This window comes from Ceratotherium simum, chromosome 3, assembly GCF_057802395.1.
Source record: "Ceratotherium simum simum isolate JZ-2026a chromosome 3, ASM5780239v1, whole genome shotgun sequence".
NCBI lineage: Eukaryota > Metazoa > Chordata > Mammalia > Perissodactyla > Rhinocerotidae > Ceratotherium > Ceratotherium simum.
Genome location: NC_141902.1, coordinates 28,960,745 through 28,984,156, shown reverse-complemented (window position 1 = coordinate 28,984,156; position 23,412 = coordinate 28,960,745). Strand labels below are relative to the sequence as shown.

The 23,412-nt window shown below is 39.3% G+C and overlaps 1 protein-coding gene and 1 long non-coding RNA gene across 2 annotated transcripts; both read left to right on the top strand.

The window, feature by feature from the left end:
- Positions 1-8,117: 8,117 nt before the first annotated feature.
- LOC147917502 (uncharacterized) lies at positions 8,118-23,034 on the top strand. The gene is made up of 3 exons (XR_015550053.1): positions 8,118-8,348; positions 16,743-16,842; positions 21,944-23,034. It is a non-coding gene; the product is annotated as an uncharacterized LOC147917502 (long non-coding RNA).
- LOC106800421 (olfactory receptor 11G2-like) lies at positions 19,566-21,920 on the top strand. Its single transcript, XM_014780374.2, has one exon. The coding sequence runs from the start codon at positions 20,836-20,838 to the stop codon at positions 21,787-21,789; it is 954 nt and encodes a 317-aa protein (XP_014635860.1). The 5' UTR covers positions 19,566-20,835; the 3' UTR covers positions 21,790-21,920.
- Positions 23,035-23,412: the final 378 nt, after the last annotated feature.

The following is a 23,412-nucleotide window of genomic DNA, read 5'->3' as shown; positions in this document are numbered from 1 at the left end:
TAGATATTTACAAGTGTTATATCCTCTTGTTGGATTGTTCCTTGATCATTATGTAATGCCCTTCTTTGTCTCTTTTTACAGTTTTTGTTTTAAAGTCTATTTTGTCTGATATGAGTACTGCTACCCCAGCTTTCTTTTCATTGCCATTTGCGTGGAGTATCTTTTTCCATCCCTTCACTTTCAGTTTGTGAGTGTCTTTAGGTCTGAAGTGTGTCTCTTGTATGCAGCATATATATGGGTCTTGTTTTTTTATCCAGTCAGCCACCCTATGCCTTTTAATTGGGGCATTTAGTCCATTGACGTTTAAAGTAGCTATTGATAAGTATGTACTTACTGCCTTTTTTTATCTTTTTTTTTTTTTTTTCCTCAGTGTTTAAGTAGTCCTTCTCTGTTCCTTACTTCTTCTATACAGAATTGATGGTCACTTTAGTTTGACCTCTGTCTGAAAGCTGTACTCTTTAACTACCCTCCTCCCTCCTTTTATGTTTTTGATATCATATCTAACCTCTTTTTGTGCATTTGTATCCATTACGTTCTAATCGTGGAAATAGATATTTTCCTATTTGTGGTCTTCTCTTTTCCCCTTAAATCAGTCCCTTTAACATTTCTTGTAGCACTGGTTTCTTGGTGACAAACTCCTTTAATTTTTGCTTGTCTGGGAAATTTTTGATCTCTCCTTCCATTTTGAATGATAACCTGGCTGGGTAGAGTATTCCTGGCTATAAGTTTTTTCCTTTTAGCACTCTAAATATATCATGCCACTCTCTTCGAGCCTGTAAGGTTTCTGCTGAGAAGTCAGCTGATAGCCTTATGGGGTTTCCTTTGTATGTAACTTGACTTTCTCTTGCGGTTTTTAAGATACTCTCTTTATCTTTAATTCTGGACATTTTGATTATGATGTGTCTTGGTGTGGGCATCTTTGTGTTTTATCTTGTTTGGGGCTCTCTTTGCTTCCTGTACCTGGATGTCTGTTTCCTTCCTTAGTTTAGGGAAGTTTTCATCTATTATTTCTTGAAATAGATTCTCTGCCCCTTTGTCTCGCTCTTCTCCTTCCGGGACACCTATAACATGGATGTTAGTGCGCGTGATGTTGTCCCAGAGGTCCCTTAGACTGTCCTCACTCTTTTTAATTGTTTTCTCTTTTACTTGTTCAGCTTGGGTAATTTCTTCTAGTCTTTTGTCCAGCTCACTGGTCCGTTCTTCTGTATCCTCTACTCTGCTTTTGAGTCCCTCTAATGAGTTTTTCATTTCCAGTATTGTATTCTTCATTTCTGATTGGTTCTTTTTTTTTTCTTCCATTTCTTTGTTGACATTCTCACTGAGGTCATCTATTCTTCTCCCCAGTTCAGTGAGCATCCTTAACACTCTTAGTTTGAACTCTCTGTCAGGTAGGTTGCTCATTTCTGTTTCACTTAGTTCCTTTTCTGGGGTTTGTCCTGTTCCCTTACTTGGAATGTATTCTTTTGCCTCCTCATTTTGCCTCTTTCCTGTGCTTGTGTCTCACGTATTAGGTAGGTCAGCTCGTCTCCTGCTCTTGGATAGGTGACCTTGTAAGTGATGGCTTAGGAGGCTTCCAGTGTGCTTCCCTCAGTTCTCAATGTTCCAGGGTGGCCCCTATGTGGGCTACGTGTGTCCTTCTATTGTGGCCTGTTAGCTCTCCCTATAGGTGCCCAGGGAGGCTGAGTTATGCTCCTGGCCAGCTGTTGTAATGCTCAGCTGCTTGTAGTTGTTGTTGTGGGCCCTTCAGTCTCTTTATCAGGTGTGGGAGCCCCAGCACAGTTGTCTGTAAGTTCTAATACCACATTTGTGTTGCAGTATTTCTTTTAAGTGAGTAGGCCCCCAGTGTGGCAGGTTGTTGGGCTCAGGCCTTAGGGTGCTGTAAAACCTCTAGCCTATTAGGTCTCTTGTCAGCTCTCTGGGATTGCAGCTGGGTGGGGCTGGCCTCAGGCACAGGGAGCACCCAATTGTTTCAGGCTTTGGAAGGTGGGGCAAACCTCCTATGTGGGTCTTTGAGAAGCACAAGTCTTCTGCAGCTGACAAGCCCTGCCGCCCAGAGGTCCACACACACAGTCAACACAGTCCTGCCCCGTGGCGCCCCGACCTCCCAAGCGGACCCAGTCTCTCCGCACGGCGGAGCTCCTGCCACACTCTGCCACCGCCCCACACTCTCCACCCGCTCCTTGTGCACACCCTGCCCCGCTCAAGTCGGCTCAGTTGCCAGGCTGCAGAAAATCCAGTCACCAATCTATGCAGGCCCACCACGTTGCCTGAGGCTTGTTGTTAGGTGGGGCCAGTCTCTAGGGTGGGCTGCCTGCCTTGGCTGAGCTGGATTAAATCGGTGCTCTGGCGGGTGGAGCAGACCCTGGGCTAGCAGGCCTCAGGAGAACTCCAATGGTGTCTGTGTCAGCACGCTCACACCAGGCCACACAACAATGGCCGCGCCAATGTCCCAGTCCTGGAGAGGTCTCACCCCTCACCGAGATGCACTCAGGGCCTATTAGGTGAGTCTCTTGTCACCAAAGCAGTGTGCACCTTTCTTTCTGGTGATTTTAGGATGCTTTCTGGCACAGGTGAGTTTGTGCGGGCCCTTTAAGAGCCAGTTTTAGTTTCTTTGTGAACCGGTTTTCTGGGGGTGCTCCCCAATGCTTTAGTAGCAGGCAAGGTCAGATATTATGCCACTGGTGTCGATTGTGCTGGGTCCACAAAATGCCCCACAGCGGGCGCTCTCCCGGCTCAGGACCCGCGCCTCCAGGGAGGTGCGTGCCTGTGAGCTGCTCCCGGCCGTGGCGCTGGCGGCTTGTGAAGGCGGCGTTTTTCCTCTCCGGAAGGGAGTCTCTGCCTCTTCCACCCCAGTTAGGATTGTCCGTTGTTGCAGGAGTTCCTCTCATCCAGTTTTCAGTTCTGTCTCAGGGGTAATTTTTCCACGAGTAGTTGTAAATTGGCTGTGTCCACGGGAGGAGGTGAGTTCAGAGTCTGCCTACGCCGCCATCTTGACTCCGCCTCTTCCTCCAAAAAAATAAATAAAATAAAATAAAATAAAATAAAATAAAATAAAATAAAATAAAATAAAATAAAATAAAATAAATAGAATTCCATCACTTTACTCACAGACTCTTTGAGGTGAGTCTACTATGTGTCTGTGTCTCTTTTTCCAGATTATTAGCCCTTTGAGGACAAGGACAGTATCTCATCTTTTTATCCCCAGCATCTAGCATGATAACTGATAGACTCATAGTAAGCATGTGGAGAAAGGAACAGTTTTTAGAATTGAGTGAATGAGCTAGTTCTTGAATCAGCCCTCACTAGAATTAAATATGTTTTAGTCACAAAACCACTAACTGATTATTTACAATTTTTAATATTTAAGACACTTATCTGTTTTTAAAACTACATTTTAATATGTGTTTTTTTTGTTGTTGTTTTTTTTTTTTTTTTGTGAGGAGATCAGCCCTGTGCTAACATCCGCCAATCCTCCTCTTTTTTTGCCAAGGAAGACGGCCCTGGGCTAACATCCGTGCCCATCCTCCTCCACTTTATATGGGTCGCCGCCACAGCATGGCTCGCCAAAGCAGTGCATCGGTGCGTGCCCGGGATCCGAACCAGCGAACCCCGGGCCGCCGCAGCGGAGCGCACGCACCCAACCGCTTGCGCCACTGGGCCGGCCCCTTAATATGTGTTTTTATTATAAAATAATATAGGCTTGTCATAAAATTTTCAAACAATACATAAGAGTATAAAGTTAAGGGTAAAGTTTCCCACTCTCTGTCCTCACAATTCCACTTCCCACAGTAACAAGATTAGTACTGGTCAGAGTTTCTGTACATATTCACACATGCAAATGCATGCCTATATAATGGCTTTAATTTCTTTAAACTGATTATATTATACAGACTATTGCTTATGTGTTTTTATTCTCTTAAAATTTTATAACTTTCTATCCAGGTCAATATAAATAGATATGCCTCATTCTTTTTCACAGTTTAGTACTGTTCTCTTGTGTAAATGAATTATTGTTTAATTTTTCCCCTATTGCTAGATACACATTGCTTTAAAGTGTTTTGTTCTCACATAGGTTCAACCCATTAAAAAAAATTTCTAGGAAGGGTCTTGTTAAAGACAATGACAAATGTATTGCAAATCTTTTTTTTTTTAATTATGTAATATAGCATACATACATAAAAGTCTGTATAATATAAATATAAGTTTAAAGAATATAAAACTTAGAAATGCTTGTGCCTGTCTTCACCCAAACAAAAAAATATGGAATGCTATCAATTCTTTAGGAGCCTCCCGTGAGCCTATCTGCAACTACGTCAGTCTATCTATGCACCAAAGGGGAAAGAGGAATTTTATACTAGTCATGCCCATGCTTTTCTTCAGCTTTACCACTTATTCTCCTCTAAATTAACATGATGGCGTAGAGAACTCCAAAGACCCATTCCTCTACAGAAACACTGAAAAAAATGGCCAAAGTTGTCAGAATCAGCTTTATGAGAACTCTGGAAAATAATCAAAGATTTACAGCAACCAAGCTAATGCTTCATCAAGAAAAAGGCAAATAAAACATGGTAGGACAGCTTTATGGCATTTTAACTTACCCTTTCCACATCTCCTCCTCCTCAGCTCAGCAGCACTCTTAAAGATACCAGTATATCTTCCTAGTAAGGGTTCCTGGTTCCAGAGACAGCAGAATGCACCTTATTCTCAAAAGTTATTTATTTGTTTTGACCTGTCTAGTGGCTTCCTAAAAGACTACAAGAGGAGGCTTGTCTTTACTTCATCTAATTTGGAAATGTTTCGGGGCAGAGAAACAGCTGTGTAGAGGATATTCCTCAAAAACATTAAAAGGCAAAGGAACCAGCCTCTGCCACCTAGGACAAATGATATCAATAGAGATAAGCAATAAACACACTGAAAATCCTGGGAAGAAAAGCTCTGGAGTGAGAAACTTTGGAGAATAAGGACTCTGAAGACCACTCACATATTCCTGGGAATTTCCCCAAACAGAGAATATCGATAAAGAGATAGAAATTTACAAAAGATCTAAATAAAAATTCTAGAGCTGGGATGTACAATAACAAAAGGGAAAAATTCACTAGACAAGTTCAACAGTAGATTTGAGAAAGCAGAAGAATCACTGAACTTAAAGATAGGTCAATTGAGATTACCCAGTCTGAGAAACAGAAAGGAAAAGAATTAAGTAAAACCAACAGAATCTAAGAGACATGTAGGACATCAATAAATATATCTATGTACACATAATGAGAGTCCAGAAGAAGAGGGGAGAGAAAGAAAAGGACAGAAAGAATGTCTGACAAAATAATGGTTAAAACTGCCCAACGATAAGAGACGTGACTGTACATATCCAAGAAACTCAATAAACTCCAAGTAGAATAAAATCAAAGACATCCACACTGAGCCACATTATAATCAAACTGTCAAATACAGAGGCTTCAAAAGAATCTTGAAAACAACAAAAGAGAAGTCACTCATTATGAACAACGGATACTGAATAAGATTAACAACCAATTTCTCATCAGAAACCAAAGATGCCAGAAAGCAATGGGATGACATATTTAGAATGCTAAAAGAAAAACACTCAACTAAGAATTCTGGCAAACCTCCCTACAAAAAAACACTAAAGGGAGCCCTAATGGCTGAAATGAAAGGACAATAGAAAGTAACTTAAAGCCATATTTATATATTAAAAAAACTGGCAAAGGTAACTATATAAATAAATATAAAAGCAGTATTTTTGTATTTTTGGTTTGTAACTCTTCTTTTTTTCTGTGTGATGTAAAACACAAATGAATAAAACAATAATTTTAAATCTTTGTTAATAGGAAAATAATACAGTGAGAATAGTTCTCAGAGGAAAATTAATACTAGTAAATAGCTACATTAAAAAAAAAGAAAGATCTGAAATCACTAACGTTACTTTACAGATCAAATAACAAGAAAAAGAAAAGTAAACTAAAATCTATTGGAAAGAAGAAAATAATAAACATTAAAGCAAACATAAACAAAATAGAGAAGAGAAAAATAATAGAGAAAACAAATGAAATCAAAAGGTGGTTCTTTGAAAAGATCAACAAAATTGACAAACCTTTAGCAGAACTAAGAAAAAAACAGAATACTCAAATTACTGAAAAGAAAAAGAAAGAAAGAAACGACAGTGGCGACATTGCTATTGACCTTACAGATTTAAAAAGGATTATAAGAGAATACTAAGAACAATTAGATGACAACAAATTAGATAACCTAGACAATATGCATGAATTCCTAGAAACACACAAACGACCAAAACTGACTCAAAAAGGAATAGAAAATCTGAATGCACCTATAATAAGTAGAGAGATCAAATCACTAATCAAAATCTGCCAAAAAAGAAAACCAGGGCCATATCACTTCAGTGATGTACTCTACCAAACATTTAAGAGGAATTAACACCAATCTTTCTCAAATTCTTCCAAAAGATACAAGAAAAACGAACATTTCCTATCTCATTTTCTGAAGCCAGCACTAACCTGATACCATACCAGGCAAAGACATCAAAAGAAATTAAAACTACAGATCAATATCTCCAATGAATATATGTATATAAAAATCCTTAACAAAACACTACAAAACTGAATCCAGCAGTATATTAAAAGAATTATACACCATGACCAAGTGAGATGTAAGAGTGGTTCAACATAAGAAATCCAAGTAATGCAAGGGTGATTTAACATAAGAAAATCAATCAATGTAATATACTACATGAATAGAATAAACGGGAAAAAAACATGATCGTCTCAATTGACGCAGAAAAATCAATAGACAAATCCAAAGCTCTTCCATGATAAAAATACTCAACAAATTAAAATTAGAAGGAAACTTCCTCAACATGATAAAGAGCACTTATAAACAACCCGCAGCTAACATCATACTCAATGGTGAAAGACTGAAAGCTTTCCTCCTGAAATCAGGAACAAGATAAAGATGCGTGCTTTTACAACAACGTGAAAGCCTCCCAACTTCCCCAGCTGTGTGGGGTGCTGCCCAAGAGGCCAGCTTCTTTTGCACGGCATCCAGAATACTGAGGTGATCTGCATAACTGAAGGACTGTGAAGAGGCTGGGAGCACAGCAACCAGGGCTTGGAACTCATCAAAGGGACACTACTAACTGCTTCCTGATTCACCCTAATTGCTTAAAGGACTCCATCAACAACGTTGAGTAGCGACTATTAAACACTACACTAGAAGTTCTAGCCAGTTTAATTTGGCAATAAAAAAAATAAAAGGCATCCAAACTGGAAAGAGAGAAGTCAAGTTATCTCCATTCACAGATAACACAAAACTATATATAGAAAATCACAAAGAATCCACACACACACACACAAAATCTAGAAATAATAGATGAATTTAGCCAAATTACAGGGTACAAGACCAATATACAAAAATCAGTTGTATTTCTATACACTAGCAATGAATAATCAGAAAAGGAAATTAAGAAGCCAAATCGATTTACAATAGCATCAAAAATAATTAAATACTTAGGATTGAATTTAATCAAGATGATGCAAGACTTATACACTAATTATAAAACATTGTGAAAGAAATTTAAGATCTAAATAAATGGAAAGATATGTTCATAGACTGGAAATATTAATATTGTTAAAATGCCAATATTCATCAAGTGATCTACAGATTCAATGAAATCTCTATAAAAATTCCGGTGGATTTCTTCACAGAAATAGAAGCGCTGCTTATAAAATTCATAGGGAATCTGAAAAGACCTAAAAAAGCCAAAACAATCTTGGAAAAAGAAGAACGAAGTTAAAGGACACATACTTTCCAATTTCAGAACTTACTACAACATTACAGTAATCAAAGTAGTAGAGGTTGAGTCTAGACATATAGATCAATGGAATAGAATTGAAAATCCAGAAATAAACCTGTATATCTATGCTCAATTAATTTTTAACAGGGTGCCATGATGATTCAATGAAGAAAGAATAGTGTCTTCAAAAAATGGCACTGGGCATCTGAACATCACAAATAAAAGAACTTAATTTGACCCTTAACTCATTCCAAAGAAAAAAATTAATTCAAAATGGATCAAAGGACAGGGAGTCAAAATGGCGGCGTAGGCAGACTCTGAACTCACCTCCTCCCGTGGACACAGCCAATTTACAACTACTCGTGGAAAAATTACCCCTGAGACAGAACTGAAAACTGGATAAGAGGAACTCCTGCAACAACGGACAATCCTAACTGGGGTAGAAGAGGCAGAGACTCCCTTCTGGAGAGGAAAAACGCCACCTTCACAAACCGCCAGCTTCACGGCCGCCGGGAGCAGCTCACAGGTACGCAGCCTCCCTGGAGGTGTGGGGCCCTGAGCCGGGGAGCGCCCCCGCTGTGGGCATTTTGTGGACCCAGCACAATTGAGACCAGCAGCATAATATCTGACTGTGTCTGCTACTAAAGCATTGGGTAGCACCCCCAGAAAACCCGGTTCACAAAGAAACTAAAACTGGCTCTTAAAGGGCCCGCGCACAAACTCACCCGTTCCAGAAAGCATCCTAAAATCACCAGAAAGAAAGGTGCACAGTGCTTCGGTGACAAGAGACTCACCTAATAGGCCCTGAGTGCATCTCGGTGAGGGGTGAGACCTCTCCAGGGACTGGGACATTGGCGGCGGCCATTGTTGTGGCCTGGTGTGAGCGTGCTGACACAGACGCCATTGGAGTTCTCCCTGAGACCTGCTAGCCCAGGGTCTGCTCCACCCGCTAGAGCACCGATTTAATCCAGCTCAGCCAGGGCAGGCAGCCCACCCTAGAGACTAGCCCCACCCAACAACAAGCCCTCAGGCAACTTGTGGGCCTGCATAGATTGGTGACTGGATTCTCTGCAGCCTGGCAACTGAGCTGACTTGAGCGGGGCAGGGTGTGCACAAGGAGCAGGTGGAGAGTGTGGGGCGGTGGCAGAGTGTGTGGGGCTCCCGCCGTGGAGAGACTGGGTCCACTTGGGGAGGTCGGGGCGCTCACACGGGGCAGGACTGTGTTGACTGTGTGTGTGGACCTGTGGGCGGCAGGGCTTCTCAGCCACAGAAGATTTATGTTTCTCAAAGACCCACATAGGAGGTTTGCTCCACCTTCCAAAACCTGAAACAATTGGGTGCTCCTGTGCCTGAGGCCAGCCCCACCCAGCTGCAATCCTCAGAGAGCTGACAAGAGACCTAATAGGCTAGAGGCTTACAGCAATTGTAAGGCCCTGAGCCTAACAACCTGCCACGGTGGGGGCCTACTCACTTAAAAGAAATACTGCAACACAAATGTGGTATTAGAACTTGCAGCCAACTGTGCTGGGGCTCCCCACAGCTGATAAAGAGACTGAAGAGCCCACAACAACTACAAGCAGCTGAGCATTACAACAGCTGGCCAGGAGCATAACTCAGCCTCCCTGGGCGCCTACAGGGAGAGCAAACAGGCCACAGCAGAAGGATACACGTAGCCCACATAGGGGTCACCCCTGGAACATTGAGAACAGAGGGAAGCACACTGGAAGCCTCCTAAGCCATCACTTACATAAGGTCACCTATCCAAGAGCAGGAGACGTAGCTGACCTACCTAATACGTAGACACAAGCACAGGGAAAGAGGCAAAATGAAGAGGCAAAAGAATACATTCCAAGTAAGGGAACAGGACAAAACCCCAGAAAAGGAACTTAGTGAAACAGAAATGAGCAACCTACCCGACAGAGAGTTCAAACTAAGAGTGTTAAGGATGCTCACTGATCTGGGGAGAAGAATATATGGACTCAGTGAGAATGTCAACAAAGAAATGGAAGACATAAAAAAGAACCAATCAGAAATGAAGAATACAATACTGGAAATGAAAAACTCATTAGAGGGACTCAAAAGCAGAGTAGAGGATACAGAAGAACGGATCTGTGAGCTGGAAGAAAGACTAGAAGAAATTACCCAAGGTGAACAGGTAAAAGAGAAAAGAATTAAAAAGAGTGAGGACAGTCTAAGGGACCTCTGGGACAACATCAAGCGCACTAACATCCGTGTTATAGGTGTCCCGGAAGGAGAAGAGCGAGACAAGGGGGCAGAGAATCTATTTCAAGAAATAATAGATGAAAACTTCCCTAACCTAAGGAAGGAAACAGACATCCAGGTACAGGAGGCACAGAGAACCCCAAACAAGATAAACCCAAAGAGGCCCACACCAAGACACATCATAATCAAAATGTCCAGAATTAAAGATAAAGAGAGAATCCTAAAGGCCGCAAGAGAATGTCAAGTTACATACAAAGGAAACCCCATAAGGCTATCAGCTGACTTCTCAGCAGAAACCTTACAGGCTAGAAGAGAATGGCATGATATATTTAAAGTGCTAAAAGGAAAAAATTTACAGCCAAGAATACTCTACCCAGCCAGGTTATCGTTCAAAATGGAAGGAGAGATCAAAATTTTCCCAGATAAGCAAAAATTAAAGGAGTTTGTCACCAAGAAACCAGTGTTACAAGAAATGTTAAAGGGACTGATTTAAGGGGAAAAGAGAAGACCACAAATAGGAAAAATTATCTATTTCCACGATTAGAACGTAATGGATACAAATGCACAAAAAAGAGGTTGGATATGATATCAAAAACATAAAAGGAGGGAGGAGGGTAGTTAAAGAGTACAGCTTTCAGACAGAGGTCAAACTAAAGTGACCATCAATTCTGTATAGAAGAAGTAAGGAACAGAGAAGGACTACTAAAACACTGAGGAAAAAAAAAAAAGTTAAAAAATGGCAGTAAGTACATACTTATCAATAGCTACTTTAAACGTCAATGGACTAAATGCTCCAATTAAAAGGCATAGGGTGGCTGACTGGATAAAAAAACAAGACCCATATATATGCTGCATACAAGAGACACACTTCAGACCTAAAGACACTCACAAACTGAAAGTGAAGGGATGGAAAAGATACTCCACGCAAATGGCAATGAAAAGAAAGCTGGGGTAGCAGTACTCATATCAGACAAAATAGACTTTAAAACAAAAACTGTAAAACGAGACAAAGAAGGGCATTACATAATGATCAAGGGAACAATCCAACAAGAGGATATAACACTTGTAAATATCTACGCACTCCAATGTAGGTGCACCTAAATATATAAAGCAATTATTAACAGACATAAAAACAGAAATAGACAGTAACACAATAATAGTAGGGGACTTTAACACTCCACTTACACCAACGGATAGATCATCCAAACAGAAGATCAATAAGGAAACATTGGCCTTAAACGACACACTAGAACAGATGGACCTAGTAGATATATACAGAGCATTCCATCCAAAAACCGAAGAATACACGTTCTTTTCAAATGCACATGGAACGTTCTCCAGGATTGATCACATATTAGGCCACAAAACAAGTCTCCATAAATTTAAGAAGATTGAAATAATACCAAGCATCTTTTTCTGACCACAAAGGTATGAAACTAGAAATCAACTATAGGAAGAAAATCAGAAAAGCCACAAATACATGGAGATTAAACAAAATGCTACTGAACAACGACTGGGTTAATGAAGAAATCAAAGAAGAAATCAAAAATACCTGGAGACAAATGAAAATGAAAATACGACATGCCAGAATTTATGGGATACAGCAAAAGCGGTTCTAAGAGGGAAGTTTATAGCAATACAGGCCTATCTCAACAAACAAGAAAAATCTCAAATAAACAATCTAACAATGCACCTAAAGGAACTGGAAAAAGAAGAACAAACAAAGCCCAAAATCAGTAGAAGAAGGGAAATAATAAAAATCAGAGCAGAAATAAATGAAATAGAGACCAAAAAAACAATAGAAAAAATTAATAAAACCAAGAGCTGGTTCTTTGAAAAGATCAACAAAATAGACAAACCTTTAGCTAGACTCACCAAGAAAAAAAGAAAGAAGGCACAAATAAGTAAAATCAGAAATGAAAGAGGAGAGGTTACAACAGACACCTCAGAAATACAAAAGATTATAAGAGAATACTATGAAAAACTATAGGCCAAGGAATTCGACAATCTGGAAGAAATGGATAAATTCTTAGAATCATACAACCTTCCAAAACTGGATCAAGAAGAAGTAGAGAATTTGAATAGACCAATCACCAGTAAGGAGATCGAAACAGTAATCACAAACCTCCCCAAAAATAAAAGTCCAGGACCAGACGGCTTCCCTGGTGAATTCTACCAAACATTCAAAGAAGACTTAATACCTATCCTTCTCAAACTCTTCCAAAAATTGAGGAGGGGGAAGCTCCTAACTCATTCTACGAAGCTGACATTACCCTGATACCAAAACCAGACAAGGACAACACAAAAAAGAAAATTACAGGCCAATATCACTGATGAACATCGATGCGAAAATCCTCAACAAAATACTAGCAAATCACATACAACAATACGTTAAAAGATTATACACCATGATCAAGTGGGATTTATTCCAGGTATGCAGGGATGGTTTAACATTTGCAAATCAATCAACGTAATACACCACATTAATAAAATGAAGAACAAAAATCACATGATCATCTCAATAGATGCAGAGAAAGCATTTGACAAGATCCAGCATCCATTTATGATAAAAACTCTGAATAAAATGGGTATAGAAGGAAAGTACCTCAACATAATAAAGACCATATATGAGAAACCCACAGCTAATATCATCCTCAATGGTGAAAAACTGAAAGCTATCCCTCTAAGAACAGGAACCAGACAAGGATGCCCACTGTCACCACTCCTATTTAACATAGTATTGGAAGTCCTAGCCAGAGCAATCAGGCAAGAGAAAGAAATAAAAGGGATCCAAATTGGAAAGGAAGAAGTGAAACTGTCACTATTTGCAGATGACATGATTTTATATATAGAAAACCCTAAAGAATCCACCAGAAAACTTTTAGAAGTAATAAACGAATATGGGAAAGTTGCAGGATACAAAATCAACATACAAAAATCAGTTGCATTTCTGTACACTAACAACGAAGTAGCAGAAAGAGAAATTAAGAATACCATCCCATTTACAATTGCAACAAAAAGAATAAAATACCTAGGAATAAACTTAACCAAAGAGGTGAAAGATCTGTACACCGAAAACTATAAAACATTTCTGAAAGAAATTGAAGAAGACACAAAGAAATGAAAAGATATTCCGTGCTCTTGGATTGGAAGAATTAACATAGTTAAGATGTCCATACTTCCTAAAGCCATCTATAGATTCAATGCAATCCCTATCAAACTTCCAACAACATTTTTCACAGAAATAGAACAAAGAATCCTAAAATTTATATGGAACAACAAAAGACCCCGAATAGCTAAAGGAATCCTGAGAAAAAAGAACAAAGCTGGAGGTATCACACTCCCTGATTTCAAAATATACTACAAAGCTATAGTAACCAAAACAGCATGGTACTGGCACAAAAACAGACACACAGATCAATGGAATAGAATCGAAAGCCCAGAAACAAACCCACACATCTATGGACAGCTAATCTTTGACAAAGGAGCCAAGAACATACAATGGGGAAAAGAAAGTCTCTTCAACAAATGGTGTTGGGAAAACTGGATAGCCATATGCAAAAAAATGAAAGTAGACTCTTACCTTACACCATACACAAAAATTAACTCCAAATGGATTAAAGACTTGAATGTAAGACCTGAAACTGTGAAAGTTCTAGAAGAAAACATAGGCAGTACGCTCTTCGACATCAGTCTTAGCAACATCTTTTCAAACACCACATCTGACCGGGCAAGAGAAACAATAGAAAAAATAAACAAATGGGACTACATCAAACTAAAAAGCTTCTGCACAGCAAAGGAAACCATCAACAAAACGAAAAAGACAACCTAACAATTGGGAGAAGATATTTGCAAACCATACATCTGATAAGGGCTTAATCTCCAAAATATATAAAGAACTCATGCATCTCAACAACAAAAACTACCAACCCAATTAAAAATGGGCAAAAGACCTGAACAGACATTTCTCCAAAGAAGATATACAGATGGCCAACAGACACATGAAAAGATGTTCAAAATCACTAACTATCAGGGAAATGCAAATCAAAACTACAATGAGATATCACCTCACGCCCGTCAGAATGGCTATAATTAACAAGACAGGAAACAACATGTGTTGGAGAGGTTGTGGAGAGAAGGGAACTCTCATACACTGCTGGTGGGAGTGCAAACTGGTGCAGCCACTATGGAAAACAGTATGGAGATTCCTCAAAAAATCAACGATAGAACTACCATATGATCCAGCTATTCCACTGTTGGGTATTTATCCAAAGAACTTGAAAACACCAATTTGCAAAGGTACATGCACCCCTGTGTTCATTGCAGCCTTATTCACGATAGCCAAGACTTGGAAGCAACCTAAGTGCCCATCAAGGGACGAATGGATAAAAAAGCTGTGGTATATATACACAATGGAATACTACTCAGCCATAAGAAACGACGAAATCCAGCAATTTGTGACAACATGGATGGACATTGAGGGCATGATGCAAAGTGAAATAAGTCAGAGGGAGAAGGTCAAATACCGTATGATTTCCTTCATTAAGTAGTAGATAATAACAACAATAAACAAACACATAGGGACAGAGATTGGATTGGTGGTTACCAGAGGGGAAGGGGGGAGGGAGGAGGGTGAAAGGGATAATTGGGTACATGTGTGTGGTGATGGGTTGTAATTAGTATTTTGGTGGTGAACATGATGTAATCTATGCAGAAATAGAAGTACAATGATGTACACCTGAAATTTTTACAATGTTATAAACCAATGTTACTGCAATAAACAAAAAATTAAAAAAAAAAAAATAGTTGACCAGTGGGGCCAGCCTGGTGGTAGTGGTTAAGTTCACCCACTCTGTTTTGGTGCGCCAGGGTTCACAGGTTTGGATCCTGGGCATGGACCTATGCACCACTTGTCAAGCCATGCTATGGCAGGCATCCCACATAAAGTAGAGGAAGATGGGAACAGATGTTAGCCCAGGGCTAATCTTCCTCAACAAAAAGAGGAGGATTGGCAATAGGTGTTAGCTCAGGGCTAATCTTCCTCATAAAAAAAAAAAAAGAAGAAGAAAGAAGAAAAAGAAACGAAGAAGGAGAAGGAGGAGGAGGAGGGGGAGGGGGAGGGGGAGGAGGATAAGGAGAAGAAGAAGAAAAGAAATAGTTGACCGGAAATGTGAAGAAAAGGAGAATATTGTGTAAATAAAACATCATCAACTCTTCTGAGGAGTTAATTATGACCGATACTTTTGTTTTGTATCCTTTTTCGTAACAAGTTTCCCATATGAAGTATGTACTTTTTAAATAACCATTGCTAGAAATATAAGTTCACGCCAAGACTGATTAAATCTGCAACAGGTTTCCTTTTTCACCTAAACATTGTAAATGGTGATTACATGCCTAAGTCAGCACATGATATCCTATTCAGCTCATAATATATCTGCTCATAATATCAATGTATTCTGAGATCTAATCACAGTGACTGGGAGAGGGGGAAAGGCAAAAAAAAGAAAGAAAAATAAGCATAGCAACACATGGATATTCTTGCATGCAGTTAACTTATAAACACGCTACACCTGAATATGTGAATCCAGGTCTTTGGGCGCATCACTCCACAGAGGTGGGGTCTCCTACTTTCAGAGTCAGAGTGTCCTTTCATGCTTTTCAGAGGGTAAAATGACTCACTCAACAAATACGGGGCTGGAGTTGTGTGTGTGCATAGCTAAGTATGGCTGGAGCACAGGAAAAAAAGGCACAGGAAACTCTGAGAAGCAAGACTTGACAGATAAGTCAGGGCTGCACTGCAGGGGCCTTACTGACCAGGCTGCAGATGTTGAGCTTTATGCTGTGGGTAGAGGAAACATCAAAGGTGCTTAAATAGGATGTGAGATGTTTAAGATGGAAACTCCTTCAAGGAATATAAAGGGACAGTCCATGAGTTGTGCTTAAAGACCTGCTCCTTTGTTGAGGATGAAGCCCAACCCCCAATTGCAGCTTCTCTGCATGTTGCTGCTGCAGAATGACCCTGCCATGTGGCCCCTTGGCCAAAAGTATCCTTGGGCCTGGTAAATGTCCCATGAGAGGTACGGTTCTTCAGTAGAACTGTTGTGACTCAGAAGCCCTGACTGAAAGAAGAGAGGGAAAGATCACTAAGGAGGCCATGGTGGTCTTAGGAAGGCAGTGATAATCCACAGCCCTCTTGGCTGAAGTCCTGTACTTCCAAATAGGATCCCTTCTTTCTGGAGGGTGGAGGGAGTACTTGTCCCCAGAACCCCCAATTGACATCAACTTATCAGAAGACCAAAAACAAACTCCAGCCATACAGATACTATACCTTGGGTTTTGTTTGAAAGAATTTCCCTTGAGCATATGATAGATTTTCAGAACAGGTTTGGTGACTGATTGATAAATCTATTGATTGCTTCTCTAAGAGATTCAGACTCAGTGGAAGATATTACTTCCTCCACCACTGGGGTGAGGTGAAAATCAAAGCAGAAGTGAAGGCACAAGGGTCTCCAGAGAAGACAGGGAGTGAGCAAGGGAATAACTAGCACAGCTTTTTCTCCTGGCATTGTTCTCCTTCCAGATACAGTAAATGAATCCTCAAGGAGCAAAAGACAAACTCTACTTATGATCCCTGGATTCTACAGCACATATATGCACTGGTCCTCATCCCAGCCTATTTTTATGCCTTCTCTTCCAGCTGGTTACTACAAAGACAACTACATCTACTCTCAGAACGGCTACAAGAAACTGACTGAGAAGCTTCAGGTGGGATTTCCTTTCCTGCTTCAAGAAAGAAGGTAATGCAATACTTAGAGGAGAAAAAAACATTCAAATATAGCTGGAGAATCTACATCACTCAAAAAAAGACTCCTGCGAACTCTGCTACAATTTTACACAAAACATCTAATATTTATTATATGTCCAATATTGACAAGGTGCTTCCACCTTGTCAATTTACAATCTTATTCAACAGTCTTTGTAACAACCCTTGGGAGAAGAAGGCATTATCATCTCCATTTGTCATTTGAGGAAACTAAGAGACAAGAAATAATTGCCTTTTAGAATTTCCCGCAACAGTGCAATGTAATTCTGGAATTCAAATCCTGGGCTCCCATATTCAAATCCAGTACTACTTCTAATATAGCACAGTTGCCTACCACTTAAGAGCGATGGATAAGTATACTTACTTTCAAGGGCTTTCAATAAGGTTTATACAAGGAGATAGAGGGCTATACAGCATTAACTGGTTACCAGGCATTTTACAAATATTCTTTATTTAATCTTTAAAACACCCTCTGTAGCCAGTATTCTCATTCTCTCCTCCTTACAGAAAATGAAATTGAAGCATAGAGAGGTGAATAACTTGTGCAGCAACCACAACTAGAAAGTGGTGGAGGCAGAATTCAAACCCAGATGGTCAAGTTCTGGAGGTGTGTTCCTCCATGGAACAGCCTCCCCAGGCCAGGGAGTCAGAGGACTATGCTCACAGGGGAATTGTCTGGACTGGCTGCTGAGGAGTTAACTCGTGAGCATACCAAGACTTCAACTCCACTGCAGTTTCTGGGACCAGCTTTAAGTTCCAAAGAAAGTATCAGCGAAAAATATCTAGATTGTTAAAGTAGCATCCAGAAGTCAGAAGTTCACATACACATATAGCATCCAGACTTTTGGAGACCATTTTCACAAGTATAAGAGTAAAGCTGATTTGCTTTGTTTTCTTAATCCTCTCTCCAAGCAGCCTGAGGGCACAGATGTGGCCTTGAGGCCCCTCTGCTCACATTCTCATTACAGGGGGACTTGGCCCACTGAGACTGACCAATTAACACAACAGCTGCTTCCTATACTTAGGAGCTGGCAAACGATGAGTAACAAGACAGCTTAGTAATTATTACTGTACCTTTACCCTCACTTAATTTTATTAAGTTTAGCATAAAATATTTTAACACATTTCCTATTTTCCAGGATAGATTTTTGAGGCTTATACTTGGAAAACTATCCTGAAAAGGAACTGTTCTGAATCCTGTACCTTCATGTATAATTAACACAAAATCCAGCACAGATTTTCCTTCCAGCGTTATATATCACTTCTAGATTTGCAAGTGTAGCTGTCCTATGTAGTGTAGGCATTCCTAGAATAACAATAAACATCTCAGAGATGAACAGGATTAAGAATTATGAAGTACAACTCCCATTTTACATTTAAGAAACTAAAACTCAGAGATGTTAAATAACTATGCTTGACTCAGAAAGCCTATTAGTTTAAAAAAAATCAACAGAATTTATGCCGTTGTCTTTCCACTCTTCCGCTCGCTGCCCATCTGTTAGCTGTTGAAGGAATAATCACTTAAATTCAGATAGCTTCTGTTACCAAGAACATTCAATCTCTCAAAACCCCCTTTCAAATGAATTCCCTGAAATCTATATCAATACTCCAGTAACTTCCGGTAATATGGAGAAGTTATTAAATAATACATTCCTGCAAATTTTACTCACATCATTTTTTCAGTTCACCTGGTATAAAAATCATTTTTATTAAATAATATTGTTTTAAGGCTTAGAACATATTTCAAAATATCTTCTATTTGTAGATATTTTTAAAAAGAAGCTTTATTCTCTTCATTACAATTCATGCATTTCCCAGTTTCAGTGTTCAACATATTTTATAATCAGGAAAATATTTGGGGGAGAAAAAGAGAGCAGTTGTACATCAATTTATTAAATTCCTACTATGTGCCACAACTATAACAAAGCAATGACTTCAGCAGACGGGGTCCCTGCCCTCATTCAACTGGCAAAGACAGACAAATAAGTAGATGTGCAGGGAAAAGAGGAAGCAGATGCATCAAACTGTATTTTAGAAATACAGGAAACAGGAATCACAGCTGAATTGTATATGAAGGATAAGAGAAAGGGAGATGTGACATAAAAACATAAGGAAGAAAAAAGAAGGTCCTCAAATATTTAGTCAGCTATCCACATTTCCAGGAATCAGATGGTCAAATAGATGACTGCATATAAATTGGGATTTGAGGAAAACCAGCAAAACAATCCAGACCAAAAATATGCAGCCACTACTAAGCAACAGATTCCTTGAATTGAAAAAAGCCATTATCATTTCTCTAAATTAATATTATAAACTCACAGGCTTCATAAAGTGTTTGTTTTGTTTTGTTTTAACCTCTGAGAATAAATAACCTGAGTTCATCAGTTATATCAAATCCTAGCATCTGCTAGTGTGCCAAATGACCCCAACACTTGGTTTTAAAACATTCTACAAAGAGATAAGGCAAATTACAGAAGAGGAAAAAAAAAACTTCTTCAACAAGGGCAAAAGTCCTCAATATTTTTATGCCAAGCAGATATAATAGAGAGTCATTTTACAAATTTTTTATAAATTTGAGATTTTATAAAAAAATAATGAAATTTTGTTATTTTATACTATTTTTATTAAATTATTAATAAATTTATTGTTTTATTTTATAATAAAATGAGATTTTAAAATAAAATCTGCTTTTAGCTCCCCTTCATAAGAAATAAATATATAATCATTTGAAACTTAATCTGAGCTCCTAGACTGATGAATTTAAAAGCTAAGCAAAAGCATATAGAAGATGGAGCTCCTAATGCAGTCATCGTCTCCCCCTCACCATCCCACCCTAGCTGAGGCCAGCAAAGTCCTATGGTGATAGATATTAAGACAGAAATGGTTAGAGTCGTGGCAGTTCTTATTGGACACGTGAGTGCCCCTTGACATAGAATCAAGTAACGTCCTAAACAAACCTGACCCAGAGAAAGAGTTCTAGCACACCACTGCATCCTTATGCCAGAGAATAGACCTGTTTCAAGACGGTCAGGTTACTAACGTTAATGTTAACTTTCAGGATACCCATCCAGATGGCCTTATGTGCTATTTTTTCAGGTAGTTTTCCCCAGCAAACATGGATGGATTTATTCTTGAAATTGATAGATAATGGTACTAGAGAGAATAAATCAGCAGGTTATGTTGAAATATAGCCAACTCTTAAGTAATTTCTAAGTGACATCAAAAGTCCCACATTTTTCATGCTCCAGAATCCAATGATCTAACAAGGCACCTGCCTACAAGCAGTTGCATTAGGTGACTGCTCATGAGTATTTAGCAAAAGCACTTATCCATTCATTTAAAAAAAAGATTACAGGGCTGGCCCCGTGGCTTAGCGGTTAAGTGTGCGCGCTCTGCTGCTGGCGGCCCGGGTTTGGATCCCGGGCGTGCACCGACGTACCGCTTCTCTGGCCATGCTGAGGCCGCGTCCCACATACAGCAACTAGAAGGATGTGCAGCTATGACATACAACTATCTACTGGGGCTTTGGGGGAAAAAATAAATAAATAAATAAAATTAAAAAAAAAAAAAAGATTACAGAAAATTTTCTAAATGCAAGGATCATGTGTATCCCCAGTCACCTCCATTGACACTCCTGTTTGACTTAGCAATAACCTCAGCCTACTCTTAAAAAGGTATTTTCCAGGAAGAGCTAACCCAGTATATTTAGTTTCACGGGAGAGAAAAGGAAAATTATACATTGTAATGTTTTCTACATTGCATTCTCCTACCTGGGGTAAGCTACATGAAATAAGGATTTTCATCTATTTTGTTCACTGCTGTACACCCAGTACCTAGAAAAAATACCTAGCAAATAGTAAACACTCAATAAATACTGAATTTATAATGAATAAACAAACAACTGTCAGTTTCTCGTTTGGACGAAGAAGATGAAGTCCCTCTGTGATTCTAGGGTTATTTAGTAATTATGGGTCCTTTCACAGCTCACAGACACATGAAAATCTCCAACAACTCCAGCACCATCACTGTCTTCATCCTCCTGGGCTTCCCTTGCCCCAGGGAGGGGCAGATCCTCCTCTTTGTGCTCTTCTCCATTGTCTACCTCCTGACCCTCATGGGCAATGGTTCCATCATCTGTGCTGTGCTCTGGGATCAGAGACTCCACACTCCCATGTACATCCTGCTCGCCAACTTCTCCTTCCTGGAGATCTGCTATGTCACCTCCACTGTCCCCAACATGTTAGCCAACTTCCTTTCTGACACCAAGGTCATCTCCTTCTCTGGGTGTTTTCTCCAGTTCTACTTTTTCTTCTCCTTGGGTGCTACAGAATGCTTTTTCTTGGCTATTATGGCATTTGATCGATACCTTGCCATCTGCTGGCCTCTCTATTACCCTGCTCTTATGACTGGACATCTCTGCACCAATCTTGTGGTCAACTGCTGGGTACTTGGTTTCCTCTGGTTCCCAGTCCCTATCATCATCATTTCCCAGATGTCCTTCTGTGGGTCCAGGATTATTGACCACTTCCTGTGTGACCCAGGTCCTCTGTTAGTACTCACCTGTACCAGAGCCCCAGTAGTGGAGTCTTATTGGACAGTTATAAGTTCTCTGCTCTTATTTATGCCTTTCCTCTGCATCATGAGTTCCTATGCTCTGGTCCTGAGAGCTGTGTTGAGGATCTCTTCAGCAGCTGGGAGAAGAAAGGCTTTCTCCACCTGTGGGTCTCATTTGGCTGTGGTTTCACTCTTCTATGGTTCAGTGATGGCCATGTATCTGAGCCCAACATCTGAGCACGAAGCTGGCATGCAGAAGCTTGTGACTCTGTTTTATTCTGTGGGAACTCCACTCATTAATCCTGTGATCTATAGTCTGAGGAACAAAGATATGAAACACGCCCTGCAGACATTTCTGGCGATATAAAAATTAGAGCTGTAGTTAAAAAAAATATTTGGGCAACTGGCTTATCTTCATACTTTTTCTAGTAAAAAGATTTAAATAAATAATTAGTACCACTATGAGAATTATTCATCCTATTATTGAACCTATTCATCATGGTTGTTTGTCCTTTTCCTAGAATTGTTGGGATGAGAAAGGACGCAGAGACTTTATCCAACTCCCTCCTTTTGCAGATGAAGATGCTGGAGAATAAAAAATTTGAGTGATTTGCTTTGGTCATTACTTTATAATACAAAGAGAAATCTTTTTATTTTGTAAAGAACTGCTCTGTTTCACTCATAAAGAGAGAAATACATAATAAACCATAAGAAAGTATTCCTTTTTGCCATTCAGATATGTGGCCATCAAATACTTTTTCATGTGAGGAGGGGAAAAATACATACATTACTGATAGAAGTGTAAACTGGTATAATTACCACTTAGGACAAATTGCAAATAGTTTAACAAAATTTAAAATGCACATATACATTAACCCAGCAATTGCACTCACTCCTATATACTTAGCCTACACACGTATAATCATACATATGTGAAAATATGTATGTACAAGAATATTCATTGCAGCATTGTTTGTAATGGTAAATTATTAGAAACCATTTAAATGCCCATTTACTGAGACGTGTTTAGATAAATTATGATGTTCCCATACAATGGAATACAATGTAGCATTTTTTAAATGAGGGTGTTTTAGATATACAGATATGGTACCACCTCCAAGTTATATTGTTAAGTGAGTAAATGATGTATAGTATGTAAGCTGTCATTTATGTATAAAATTATAAATTTGTGTGTGTGTTTAAAAAAAAAAAAGAATATCTTTCAAAGGATAGATAAGAAACCTAACAATGGTTGCATTTGGGAAGAGAGGGTGTCTTGGATACAAAAGAATGAAAGACTTATTTTCACTATGTACTCTTTGGTATCTTTGATACAAAATCTATAGATGATGATGATGATGATGATGATGATGATGATGATCTCTCTACTGGTAAATTTTCTGAGAATTGGAACCTAAGAAACAGTTCGCCACAATTCCTGGGTTCCTTGGGGAATCTATGAAGCAGGCTGCCTTCCATGGCAAACAAAGGAGCCAGGATCCGTGGACCCACAGACGTCATTTCATTCAGACTTATTGATACTGGAGAAAGAACATGGGAAATTACTTATCTTCTGATGATCTGTGGGAGAAAATAAACTGTGTTAAAACTATGACTTGTCTCTTTTCAGAACTATTGTATTTATATGCTTTATTGTTCACTCATTCATTAAAAAACATTTAATGAATACCTTCAATAAGTCAGGTACAGAACTCAGAAATGTCACATTTCAGTCCCTCATGGAGTTGACAGTCTAGGATGATAAAAAATTTAAATTGTGAGATGTGCTATGAACAAGAGAGAGATTAGTTGCCATAGGAGTCGGCTGGGGAACAGTATATGCAAAGTATGGAGAGGTAAGTGGTAAGATAGCAGGAAAATGATGTATTTCCACATGGCTAACTACAGCTCATGGTCTACAGGGTCACTACAAGAGAAAGGTCAGGAGTGTCCCTAGAAAGGGTCTATGAAGCACTTAAAGAAAGCCAGT